Here is a 13595-nt window from a genome sequence, read left to right on the forward strand (position 1 = left end):
ATCATGTTTATCATGAAATATCACATATAATATTTCAAATATCACATATTTCTCAAATTTCATGGAATCTTTGTATATAAACTGTTTACTGAAGGCATATATCACAAAATATTCTTTAGCGGTATTACAGTAATTACTAACCTTTGTTTTTATTCTTTAGCGGTATTAGCTTTGTTGGAGATCTAGGTTTTGTCTTCCCAAAATACCAGTGAGGTATACCAATCTGGAAGAAGAGAGTTAAGTTAATAACCTTTACTACAGAACTATGGTAACTATGGTAACTAGTGGTAACTAGCGCAGTGGTAACTATGGTAACTAGTGTTCACTAGTGGTAACTAGTAGTAACCAGTGCAGTGGTAACTAGTGGTAACTAGTGGTAACTAGTGGTAACTAGTGGTAACTAGTAACTAGTAAATCACACATTTTTGCTTTATTCGGATACAATTTTGATTTAGTCTTTTATATTCAATTATTTAAATTTTATCGTTAAAACTTCATTCCATTGGAAATATTACAAATCAGCCAATTGTAATTATTATAAATTTGGGTTGTGGCAATTATTCTTAAAAACCTAGAAATGCCTCCTAAGTTCACAGCTCATATTATTTGCCCATTTTTCTCCTTCTGCACTTGGGGCCCAATGTAATTGCTCGACTTTTCACCAGGTCTCTCGAGGCCTTTTGTTTGGTTATTTGGGTGTATTGGTGTCCCCTGATTGTTATCATCGATGTACACTTGTCAAGGCATTTTTTGGTTTCTCTAGTCCATTTTTAGAAATTCTATACAACATTGATATTGTAATAAATTCTGATGATGATAATTGAAAGATTTCAATACAAAAAGAAAAAAAAGTGGTAACTAGTGGTAACTATGGTAACTAAAAGAACAGAAGACATTTGATAGTTACACCTTATTGTGTGCATTACTATGGGAAATGGCCTTCAACTAGAGTTGATAAACAATTCACAAGCTAAAAGCACTTTGATTTAACGGAATAGGTCTCGTTTAATTTCAGGGATATGTAATTGGCATCGGTTTTACTAAAAAAACTAAGAATCGGACAACTATTAGAAACAGCAAAATCAGAACAATAACATCATAAACAATCATAATAGCATCTATTATAGAACATTCAAAATAGCATCTTTTAAAGAACAAACAAAATATAACCTGCACTAGTGGTAACTAGTGGTAACATGTGGTAACTAACTAACCTGTTCATTCGACTCGTTGAAGATCTGCAGCATCTGAGGGTTGTAAGCATTCTAATTGTCAACTTTCTTCCAGTTCATTTCAATCGAATCATTTTCGATCACTCAGTCATTTTACTCATCGTCTTATTGATTAGATCAGGTTATTGTTATACTGTACATCATGCTTTAGGATAAACTGAAAAGAGCCTTTTAACCTATACAGTATACACATTACACACGATTTAAAAGATACCGTGTTTAAAATTTATACTTTCTTCATTTTCTTCTGTAAATACACGAATGTGAATTCTATTACCTACCCAATACTTTAGTCCGAGACGAAAGGGAAACTCGTTAGCTTTTTGTGTTAAAAGCGATTTCTCGACGGTTATCACCTCTCTAGATGATGCTTTAAACATTTGGCCACTATTGCATTTTTGTAATAAATGCAATAGGGGTGTTTTCGGCCACACCCTTTTTCAGGGTTTCACGGTCACTCGAATTTTTGTATTTTAGCCCAGGCACATCGTAGAGACTATTCCAATAGACCAAAATGTGCCTACTAGCCATATTTATATACAACTTAAGCTCTTAAGAAGCAATATATACCTTATGAGTTATGATGCTTATTTTGTGAAATGTGGCTGAAAAACGGATTTATGCCGAGCGAACAATGACAATACTCACAAATGGGCTATTGGACTGGTAACTAGAAAGGTCCTAAAGACTCATGAGCAACATAGCGTTTGTCACAAGATGCAAGATGACTCACTCTGCGTCCAGAAACACCTAAAAAATTGGCCTGGCGACATCTGCGCCCGTTTTCCACACCTTAACAGGCCATTAACATTTTTCCAATCAGTGACGTGATCTTATTCGCCATGTCAGATTCTCAAAATGACAGTTGCGCCCGAGTGCACTTAAATATCTAATTGTGAACTAAATCATGCAACTTAGGTAAAAATGTGTACTTAAGTCATTTTTAATACACCATAAACTGTTCGTGGAAGACACCCACTACCCAGGTTGCTACGTCTAAGCTCTGGGAGTAAAATTACAAATTAAATAAATGTGCAAAATCTAAAAATAAAGTTCGGACGAATACTATATTACAGTCCGCCCTGAAGAATGCATATATTCACTATTTCATTGCATATTATCCTCGATAACTCAATTTTTGCTAGGGTAAAAATAATGAACGATCCCGTCCTATCTGAACCATTCTTCGTAGCTTTGCGTCTATCGTTATGATCGTACGATTTTTGATTGAATAAAGATTACTTTTATTATAATTGGGGGGATTTTAATATCGATTGGGCGCAACTGTCGTATCTGATCAAGCAGTTTTTTAATTGGTTTTGATTCGTCATCTTCCCATGGTAGCTAGATCTAGATTGGGCGCAACTGTCTGGCAGCCAAAGTCTTCTGCCAAGTAATCTTAATCTGAGGTTCTAGAATTACAGTTCTAATGTTCTAGTATTAGAGCCCCAGATAAGATCTCGAAGCAGCTGTAATAACAAAAGAGCTAGCCAGTGCAGTAACTACTTGATTAAAAAACGAGGGAATGACACGCATTATCATACGATGGGAAAATCTATGCGACTGAAAAACAGAACATGGAGTCATCCTGAAGTGGGAACCAAACCACTGCGGTATTATAAGAAATGAGCTAAATTAAACTGCGGCCAACAGATCTCAATCCAGGGATTACAGACCAATATCCAGCGAGGCAGCGAAGTTAATTATAATTATAAAGTGGGGTACTGGTCAGTGGTCAAGTGACAATCTGGCACGGATTTAGGTCCAGTATTCGTGGTACATATCATGATTTCATGGCATAAATAAATTAAAAGTTTGAAGTTGAATTTTGGTCAGCACATTTGTGAGTATTGTCATTGTTCGCTCGGCAAAAATCCGTTTTTCAGCAACATTTCTGAAAATAAGCATTATAAGGTATATAATGCTTCATAAGTTGTATTAAAATATGGCTATTAGTATTAAGCACATTTTTGATTTTGGTGTATCAGAATAGTCGCTACAACCTTCCTAGGCGGAAATGCCAAAAATCACGGAAATTATGAACTGCGTCAAGCTAAAAAACCGTTTTTCGGCCAAATTTCCTGGGCTGAAATACAAAAATTCGAGTGACCGTGAAACCCTGAAAAAGGGTGTGCCAAAAACGCCCATATTGCATTTATTGCAAAAATGTTTTAAGCATCATCTAGAGAGGTGATAATCGTCGAGAAATCGCTATTAACACGAAAAGCTAACGAAATGGCCTTTTAGAACGGTTGGGATCCGACTAATAAGTTATATACAGATTTGATGAAAATTTTGCCGGGTGACCAATTAATTGACTGAGGATGGTATTAGACCACTTTGACTCAAAGTGATTTTGAGGTACTGGAAGTCAAAACCCCAGACAAAATGGAAAAATCATGTTTTCCATTTCTCTGTCTCATGATATAATAGGAACATTTGTAAAATGTAAAATTAGTGAACTCCGCTTCATGCCGAAGACTGTTCAGAGCCACCCTTTGTACCGCCGAGAGAAACTAATATAATATACAATTATAACTATACACACCTTATGTATTCTGAATAAACAATGGGTAAATGCAAAATGCGATAAGAATAACAATAGTGCACTGTCAAGTTCCGCACTTATTTATACTTGAGCTGATTTCCGCAAATATTCGCGCATTTGTCTATGTCTCCTGCTGTAACTTGGTGTAGTAGTTGATGGTTGGAATGGAAATAAACGTACTATATAACAAATTTGGTGTTAAATTTCACAGTGAGGTTGGAACAGTAACGTTGTACTCTCTAGCTCAACATATTGGTATGTCTAACATGTGCTCACAACGATAATTTTCTTATTTTCCTTTTAATGGAACATTGTTGAGGTTGTTGAATAACATATGAATGATCATATTTATAATTATCTAATACTGCCGTTACAGTGTTTTCAGTGTTTTTAATAGTGTTTTTTATGGTGTTGCTCATGCTTCGAACTCCCTCCATAGTACGATTGTTTTATTCGGGAGAAATTACCAAATAAACAAGAAAAGAATTTTACCGTCTGGAATTTCTTCATTCAAATATAATTGAGATTTTTCAAAGCATTGGAATGCATAATATTATATTGCTTACTCCTTTAATCCAGTATCTGGCTGGAATTTCTTCGTTTAAATTAGATTAAGATTTTTCTATGCATTGGAATGCATATTAGAATGCATACACCTTGACTGCCCAAACTTATTAAAGAATAATTTCTTAGCCAGTCACTTTGTTAACGTTTTGTCTGACGAGCACCAAGGTACTCAATATCAGTAGAATTAGTTATGAGCAGGCTGCTGATATTCTTTGCAGCTGTTTTTCTAATGGTCCAAGTGGGAATTGCGGCCGATACAGGTAAATTGATCAAAACGTAGCCCTATAGTACTTATGCAATATACAATATGCAGAATGTGCTAGTTTTGTCTGATTTTGATAATATAGATCTGATCAATGTAAACGTTAAATTTTGAGATTGGTTTGTTCAAGATTTGTTGACATTGTTCACTGTGGATTTACACATTATTTTTGAAATCCCATGTAGAAGTATTTATTAACAGCAGGTTTTCAGATTGGATAAAAAAACCATTCATGGACTTCAGCGGAGTAGAAATCGATTTATCAACTAAAAAACTACTGCTGAAGACAAATGCAGAAAAAGGAAACCAGCTGCGTTTAAACTTCAAGGACTCCAAAGGAGACGATGCAGGAGGATTTATTCTAGAGTTTTCCAGTCCTCCTAAATACGGTCTGCCAGAATGTACAGGTTTGACTGCAAAAGCCACCAAACAGCTAAAAGTTGACATTCCTAAGCCAGATAAATCAGGTAATCGTGTGTTTGAGGTAGGAAAATATGGATCCAAAGGTTTAAAGATAAGCTGTAACGGAACAACACTTCTAAAATTTGAGCCGTCCAAAGAAGTGTGCACTGGTTGGAGCTTTTGGTACAAGGCATGGGCTAAGGAGAAGAAGAAAGTAACATTCACATTTGATAACGTAATCAGCTTCTACTCTACAGCTCCATACACAGGTATAAGATCACAACATTTTCTCGAAAGTTTTCAATCCCATTTGATAATGTTCAACAACATTTTTGTTGCTGGTTTTTTAGCTTCAGTACCATCGAAAATATTCGATAGTAACTGTTTAATCACAAAATTAGATCAATTAATGAGTTTATCACCCTATAATAAAGACATCCTGTTTATGTACGAAAAAATTGTTTTAATTACAGAATTGTATATTATATCTAAAAAATAGTAGTACTACTGCACGAAAATTCAGTTGACGGAGCCTGGGGTAAGTTTGGGAATTGGTCAGACTGTTCTGTGCAATGCGGGGAAGGTAACCAGACCAGAACCAGGCCGTGTAACAACCCTGCTCCAGTTAACGGAGGTTTAAATTGTGTTGGAAACGGTTCAGAGACTCAGTCTTGTAAGAGGCGCTCATGTACAGGTTTAAAAGTGTAACTTCATGTTATAGTACCACTCACGCAGTTAATATATTGTTGCTTATTACAGCTAGGGAAGCCTGGGATCATAGAAATTCTTGATTTATTTGATAAGTTTTTGTAAAGCATCTTCGCCTGCAGGGGACTACAAGCCGATTCAAAGCCAAGTGGAAATTGCGGCTGATTCAGGTAAATTTATCAAAACTTAGCCCTATAATACTTATGCGCTATGCAGGATGTGCTAGTTTTTCTGATTTTGATAATATAGGTCTGATCAATTTTGAGATTGGTTTGTTCAAGATTTGTTGACATTGTTCACTGTGGAATTTACACATTATTTTTGAAATCCCATGTAGTAGTATTTATTAACAGCAGGTTTTCAGATTGGATAAAGAAACCGTTCATGGACTTCAGCGGAGTGGAAATCGATTTATCAACTAAAAAACTACTGCTGAAGACAAATGCAGAAAAAGGAAACCAGCTGCGTTTAAACTTCAAGGACTCCAAAGGAGACGATGCAGGAGGATTTATTCTAGAGTTTTCCAGTCCTCCTAAATACGGTCTGCCAGAATGTACAGGTTTGACTGCAAAAGCCACCAAACAGCTAAAAGTTGAAATTCCTAAGCCAGATAAATCAGGTAATCGTGTGTTTGAGGTAGGAAAATATGGATCCAAAGGTTTAAAGATAAGCTGTAACGGAACAACACTTCTAACATTTGAGCCGTCCAAAGAAGTGTGCACTGGTTGGAGCTTTTGGTACAAGGCATGGGCTAAGGAGAAGAAGAAAGTAACATTCACATTTGATAACGTAATCAGCTTCTACTCTACAGCTCCATACACAGGTATAAGATCGCAACATTTTCTCAAAAGTTTTCAATCCCATTTGATAATGTTCAACAAAGTTTAATCATAAAATTAGATCAATTAAGGAGTTTAGTCCCATACAATAAGGGCATCCTGTTTATATATGAAAAAATTGTTTTAATTACAGAATTGTAGATCCACAAAACAAAAAATAATACTACCGCACGAAAATTCAGTTGATGGAGCCTGGGGTAAGTTTGGGACTGCAAACCAGAGTGGAGAGACCACAGAACGATGGTGATGACACGGCTCTTAACGGTGTGCACCTTCAGTGTTGCATTAATGTGTCTTAGATTGGTCACTGCAGAAATAAAGCATGAGACTCATTTCCATTTAACGTTTAATCTCTGCCACACTATTACCATTAAAGAAGAAATTGGGTACACTGTAATTCGGACCTGAAAACTTGCTTTGATATGATATGATGATGGTATGATATTGTTACGGTTCTTATCTCCTGTTTAACTTATCTTGAATTTGCAATGTTTCTTTCTGTAATTTACAAATACTTATATATAAGTATTTGCAAATTACCAAAACTAGTAGTATATAAAACTATATATAGTTTTATATACTACTAGTTTTGGTTTGTTTATTAAAAATACAACTATTATTTTGTGTTTCCCCTGTCCAATTTTCACTTTTGAGTATAAATTTTACAATTTCTACTTATATTAATTTCTCCACAGTAACCAAATTATTTAGTAACAGTAAATTCGACGACTTAATTGGGGTGCAAATAGGTCTTGGTAGGTTATAAACATACGAAAAGATTCATACAGTTGAAGGAAGCATACTACAAAATGCACATTTTCCTATTCCTCTCCCACATTTGGAGGACTTCGCCGCTTCAACGCCTAGCATAGTCTTTCTTCGCATTTTTGCTTCGCATCGTCGATCGTTGCTCTGATCTGCTTCACAGACACAGGGAGGCTGAAACCAGGTTTTCGATCAAACGCTGCCATTTGTAGTCAAACGTGAAAAGGCCCTTTGGGTGTGTTATTAATCACGATCGGTGTATTTTTGGACGCTGATTCCGAATCACCCCCATGACGTATGGTAAAAATGCTACCCTGGAGAGTTATGGGCAAAAAACCGTTTTCAGTTTTGGTCACGTGACAGGCTAGTAAAACCAGACAGGCTTGTTGGACCAGACAGGTGTAACATAGCGACTATTTTAACGCCGTCTTGTTTTGCCCCTCTCTTCCACACTCAACCACCACTTAAGCGTTTATCTATGACACACCTCACAACACTTACCATCATCCTTGATTACACATCTTGATTCCACTGGCATCCTCCCACAGGACTGCCATACCCCAAAGGTTGATACATGCTTCGGCGGCGCGCGCTTCGCGCGCGAAAAGTGGCATGCAACGTATGTCAACCCAGAGGTAGGCAACGCATCCATATGCTATCCTCTCGTGCAGGTAAACAAGGCCCAGCCTCTCTAAAAACATATTTTTTTTAAAAAGCTAGTAAAACATTTGACGGATGTTACTCGTCTAAATTTCTTCGAAGTAGCGCGCGCCGCTTTCTTCTCGATGGCAAGTGCTACGAAGTAGCGCGCGCCGGGCCAAATCATTAACAATGGTCAAGTAAAACATAAATTCGATTAGGGCTCTGGTTAGGGTTAGGGTTGTGGTAAGGATTACGGATAGCTTATGGATAGCTTCGGGGTTATTGTTAGGGTTAGGGTTGGGATTAGGGTTGTATGTTGTAGCGCGATGCACTACTGGGTCGCGCGCGCATCAAATAATGCTTCTCGGTAGATCGGCGGGATGCACCACTGTGTTTAACCGAGTTACTGGGCCGCGCTCAGCCTGTCATTTCGCCTACTCTCTATTCTTTAATATGTTTATGAACATGATAGACTGAGGTCCCCAGGTAACATACGGTTGCGAGAAGATGCGCGGCGCGGCCCAGTAGTGTATAGCGCTACACGGCCAAAGGCTGTGTTAACATAAAATGTTAAAAGAAACAAAAACAAGTGGCGCGTTGATTCACGATGTCAATCCTTCGCAGCTCGGTGAGGCACAGTGGTGCATCTCGCCGATCTACCGATCGGCGAGAAGCATTATTTGATGCGCGCGCGACCCAGTAGTGCATCGCGCTACAAGTGGCGCGCTACTTCATACTTTGAACTAATTTAGACCAGTCACATTTGTTGATTTATATGTCATGATTGATACATAACACGTAATAATGTGTTAACGGGTGGTACTCGTAAAATATCTGTTCCAGGACCGTCGACGAGTCCAACTCTGCGCGCGTCCTGGTAGGTTGTAAACCTACAAGTATAAGTAATGTGTAACTCCTTTTCTGTTTTCGCACGCGAAGAGAGGCTTTAGGCTACTTGTAGCAAGTTTATAACCTACCAAGACGCACGCCCAGTTGAGACAAATATTTTGTATTTAAGAGTATCACCCCGTACACCCGTTATTATAAATATATACAAGTTGTTCCATATTCGCATACCGGCGTGTCCTCAGTACTCTCCTGGGTCGCGAGGCACCCAACTATTGTAAATTAGTCGAGGTCTCAACGTGTTATTTTTTGTCAAATATTGAGAAGAATTGGTGGGATGTTCACTGTTCAGCGAAATGACCTTGAAGATAACAGCTGATCTGTTTAACTTTCTGCGTACCTATTGAAAAGCGAACAGTGATAAAAGGAAGACACTATAATTTGAACAAAGTTCCAAGTTAAATTACTATTAAATTCACATAATTATTCGATAAAAATTCACTGTATCTACACGCAAAGAAGGATTGAAATATCACACGATCGGGCGACAGGACCTGCACATCTTAAGAACAAGATCTATGAAGTGTTCGTGATACCAATCCAACATCATCATGATAGGATAATAAATCTCAATTATTTAATCTTAACGCAAAATATCATATCGGGACACAAAAATTAATGGTTTGGGCAGAGAATATGTATCATTCATTTGCTCCAGGTTTTCTAGAAAATCAAATAATCATGATCTAAATAATCCTAGTTATGGCACCCAATATAACCTCCCCAATTCCACAGATATACCTCAATCAGGTAAAATCACGTGACTCTTGAGTCGTTCATCAAATTCCACATAAAATCGCAGGGTATCAAAAACCTAAAAGAAATGACCAAAAACTGGTAAACATTTTCATACCGAGCAAACACTGATTATAATGTAATCACTTCTCAAGGACAAAACCATTTACATAAAGTATCAAATCTCAACTTTTCGATGCTTGTCTTATCACATAACTGTAAATTTGTTGAACAGGTCAAATAATGGGGGGGGTGTCATGTCCGTCTATGTCCGCCTATGTCCTGTCCTTTTTGGATTCTATGAGACAACGGACGTGTTTTTTGGGACATTGGCGGACACGGACGGACATTGGCGGACTCGGACGGACATTGGCGGACTCGGACGGACATTGGCGGACTCGGACGGACATTGGCGGACCCGGACGGACATTGGCGGACTTGGATGGACATTAGCGGACATTGGTGGACATTAGCAGGCAAACATTTTGAGGACTGAAGAGTACTGAAGAGTACTGAAGAGTACTGAAGAGTACTGAGGAGGATGGCTGAGAAGGATGGCTGAGTAGGATGGCTGAGGAGCATGACTGAGGAGGATGACTGAGGAGGATGACTGAGAGGGAGGAGAAGGATCAGGAAGACCCAGGAGGAGGAGGAGGAGGAGGACCCAGAAGGAGGACCTAGGAGGAGGAGGAGGAGGAGGAGAACTGAGGAGGATGACTCAGGAGGAGGATGACTCAGGAGGAGGACTGAGGAGGACTGAGAAGGAGGAGGACTGAGGAGGATGGCTGAGGAGGATGGCTGAGAGGGAGGAGGAGGAGGAAGAGGAAGAAGAGGACTGAGGAGGAGGAGGAGAAGGACTGAGCAGGAGAAGGAGGACCCAGGAGGAGGAGGACCCAGGAGGAGGACCCAGGAAAAGGCCCCAGGAGGAGGAGGAGGACTGGGGAGGAGGAGAACTGTTGAGGACTGATGAGGAGGACTGAGGACGAGGAGGAAGAGTAGGAGGAGGACTGAGGAGGGGAGGAGGAAGAGGACTGGGGAGGATCAGGAAGACCCAGGAGGCTGGAGGACCCAGGAGGAGGAGGAGGACCCAGGAGGAGGAGGAGGACTGAGGAGGACTGAGGAGGATGGCTGAGAAGGATGGCTGAGGAGGATGGCTGAGGAGGATGACTGAGGAGGATGACTGAGAGGGAGGAGAAGGATCAGGAAGACCCAGGAGGAGGAGGAGGAGGAGGACCCAGAAGGAGGACCTAGGAGGAAGAGGAGGAGGAGGAGGAGGAGATTTCAGGAGGATGACTGAGGAGGAGGAGGACTCAGGAGGAGGACTGACGAGGACTGAGAAGGAGGAGGACTGAAGAGGATGGCTGAGGAGGATGGCTGAAGAGGATGGCTGAGGAGGATGGCTGAGAGGGAGGAGGAGGAGGAAGAGGAAGAAGAGGACTGAGGAGGAGGAGGAGAAGGACTGAGGAGGAGAAGGAGGACCCAGGAGGAGGAGGACCCAGGAGGAGGACCCAGGAAAAGGCCCCAGGAGGAGAAGGAGGACTGGGGAGGAGGAGAACTGTTGAGGACTGATGAGGAGGACTGAGGACGAGGAGGAAGAGTAGGAGGAGGACTGAGGAGGGGAGGAGGAAGAGGACTGGGGAGGATCAGGAAGACCCAGGAGGCTGGAGGACCCAGGAGGAGGAGGAGGAGGAGGACCCAGGAGGAGGAGGAGGACTGAGGAGGACTGAGGAGGATGGCTGAGAAGGATGGCTGAGGAGGATGGCTGAGGAGGATGACTGAGGAGGATGACTGAGAGGGAGGAGAAGGATCAGGAAAACCCAGGAGGAGGAGGAGGAGGAGGACCCAGAAGGAGGACCTAGGAGGAGGAGGAGGAGGAGGAGGAGGAGAACTCAGGAGGATGACTGAGGAGGAAAAGGACTCAGGAGGAGGACTGACGAGGACTGAGAAGGAGGAGGACTGAGGAGGATGGCTGAGGAGGATGGCTGAGGAGGATGGCTGAGGAGGATGGCTGAGAGGGAGGAGGAGGAGGAAGAGGAAGAAGAGGACTGAGGAGGAGGAGGAGAAGGACTGAGCAGGAGAAGGAGGACCCAGGAGGAGGAGGACCCAGGAGGAGGAGGACCCAGGAGGAGGAGGACCCAGGAGGAGGACCCAGGAAAAGGCCCCAGGAGGAGGAGGAGGACTGGGGAGGAGGAGAACTGTTGAGGACTGATGAGGAGGACTGAGGACGAGGAGGAAGAGTAGGAGGAGGACTGAGGAGGGGAGGAGGAAGAGGACTGGGGAGGATCAGGAAGACCCAGGAGGCTGGAGGACCCAGGAGGAGGAGGAGGAGGAGGACCCAGGAGGAGGAGGAGGACTGAGGAGGACTGAGGAGGATGGCTGAGAAGGATGGCTGAGGAGGATGGCTGAGGAGGATGACTGAGAGGGAGGAGAAGGATCAGGAAGACCCAGGAGGAGGAGGAGGAGGAGGACCCAGAAGGAGGACCTAGGAGGAGGAGGAGGAGGAGGAGGAGAACTCAGGAGGATGACTGAGGAGGAGGAGGACTCAGGAGGAGGACTGACGAGGACTGAGAAGGAGGAGGACTGAGGAGGATGGCTGAGGAGGATGGCTGAAGAGGATGGCTGAGGAGGATGGCTGAGAGGGAGGAGGAGGAGGAAGAGGAAGAAGAGGTTTGAGGAGGAGAAGGACTGAGCAGGAGAAGGAGGACCCAGGAGGAGGACCCAGGAAAAGGCCCCAGGAGGAGGACCCAGGAAAAGGCCCCAGGAGGAGGAGGAGGACTGGGGAGGAGGAGAACTGTTGAGGACTGATGAGGAGGACTGAGGACGAGGAGGAAGAGTAGGAGGAGGACTGAGCTTGAGGAGGGGAGGAGGAAGAGGACTGGGGGGGATCAGGAAGACCCAGGAGGCTGGAGGACCCAGGAGGAGGAGGAGGACCCAGGAGGAGGAGGACTGAGGAGGACTGAGGAGGAGGACTGACGATGACTGAGAAGGAGGAGGACTGAGGAGTACTGAGGAGGATGGCTGAGGAGGATGGCTGAGGAGGATGACTGAGGAGGATGACTGAGAGGGAGGAGGAGGACTCAGGAGGAGGACTCAGAAGGAAGAGGAGGAGGACTCAGGAGGAGGACTTAGGAGAAATGAGAAGGAGGACTAAGGAGAACTGAGGAGGAGGAGGAGGAGGACTGAATAGGAGGAGGAGGAGGAGGGGGACTGGGAGAGGACTGGGGAGGAGGAGGACTGATGAGAAGGATGAGGAGGAGGACCCAGGGGGAGGAGGACTGAGGACCGAGGAGGAAGAGGAGGAGGATGAAGAGGAGGAGGAGGACCCAGGAGGAGGAGGACTGAGGAGGATGGCTGAGGAGGATGACTGAGAGGGAAGAGGAGGAGGAGGAGGAGGAGGACTGAGGAGGACTGAGAAGGAGGAGGAGGAGGACTGAGGAGGACTGAGAAGGAGGAGGAGGAGGACTGAATAGGAGGAGGAGGAGGGGGACTGGGGGAGGACTGAGGAGGAGGATGGAGGACTGAGGAGAAGGATGAGGAGGAGGACTGAGGACTGAGGAGGAAGAGGAGGAGGATGAAGAGGAGGAGGAGGACACAGGAGGAGGACCCAGGAGGAGGACTCAGGAGGAGGAAGCATCTAAATGTTATTTCCATTTTTGTCCGTTTTTGTCCGCTCTATTTTTTGTCCGTTTTGAAAATATAGGGTACCGAACGGACAAAAAACATGATCCCCCTATAACAGCAAAAATTGAACATTTTATTTAGCAATTTAGGTGTCCATTAATGTCCGCCTATGTCCGCCTATGTCCGTCTATGTCCGCCTATGTCCGCCTATGTCCGCCTATGTCCGTCTATGTCCGCCTATGTCCTGTCCTTTTTGGATTCTATGAGACAAGCGGACATAGACGGACGTGACACCCCCCCCAATAATATATTGAGAAATCCACGATATTCAATATTGAAGTATAAATTCTGTTTTGAAATAACCCATA

At 42.8% G+C, this 13595-nt stretch overlaps 2 protein-coding genes across 16 annotated transcripts in view; one reads left to right on the plus strand and one right to left on the minus strand.

The window, feature by feature from the left end:
* Window positions 1–1395, minus strand: part of LOC134817749 (cytosolic carboxypeptidase 2-like) — a 34043-nt gene extending 32648 nt beyond the window's left edge. For 13 of the 14 annotated variants that reach the window (XM_063827027.1, XM_063827025.1, XM_063827037.1 and 10 more), the window contains exons 1-2: window positions 1215–1338; window positions 142–223 (exon numbers count right to left, since the gene is read on the minus strand). In XM_063827027.1, the coding sequence (XP_063683097.1) occupies window positions 142–223; window positions 1215–1247 (115 nt within the window). In that variant the 5' untranslated portion in view covers window positions 1248–1338. Of the gene's footprint in view, window positions 1–141; window positions 224–1214 lie in introns of all 14 variants that reach the window. The other variant, XM_063827024.1, reaches the window with a different exon arrangement.
* Window positions 1396–4464: 3069 nt separating this feature from the next.
* Window positions 4465–7204, plus strand: LOC134818977 (uncharacterized). 2 transcript variants are annotated; one of them, XR_010160715.1, is made up of 7 exons: window positions 4465–4607; window positions 4822–5280; window positions 5535–5705; window positions 5842–5889; window positions 6084–6542; window positions 6741–7083; window positions 7130–7204. XR_010160715.1 is itself a non-coding variant. In XM_063828716.1 (6 exons), the coding sequence occupies exons 1-6, from the start codon at window positions 4538–4540 to the stop codon at window positions 6803–6805; spliced, it is 1272 nt and encodes a 423-aa protein (XP_063684786.1). In that variant the 5' UTR covers window positions 4478–4537; the 3' UTR covers window positions 6806–7204. The 2 variants fall into 2 exon arrangements, 1 of the variants encoding a protein (XP_063684786.1); XM_063828716.1 differs by having other exon boundaries at window positions 4478–4607; window positions 6741–7204.
* Window positions 7205–13595: the final 6391 nt, after the last annotated feature.

Source organism: Bolinopsis microptera, chromosome 7, assembly GCF_026151205.1.
Source record: "Bolinopsis microptera isolate Bmic1 chromosome 7, MBARI_Bmic_1.0, whole genome shotgun sequence".
Lineage (NCBI taxonomy): Eukaryota > Metazoa > Ctenophora > Tentaculata > Lobata > Bolinopsidae > Bolinopsis > Bolinopsis microptera.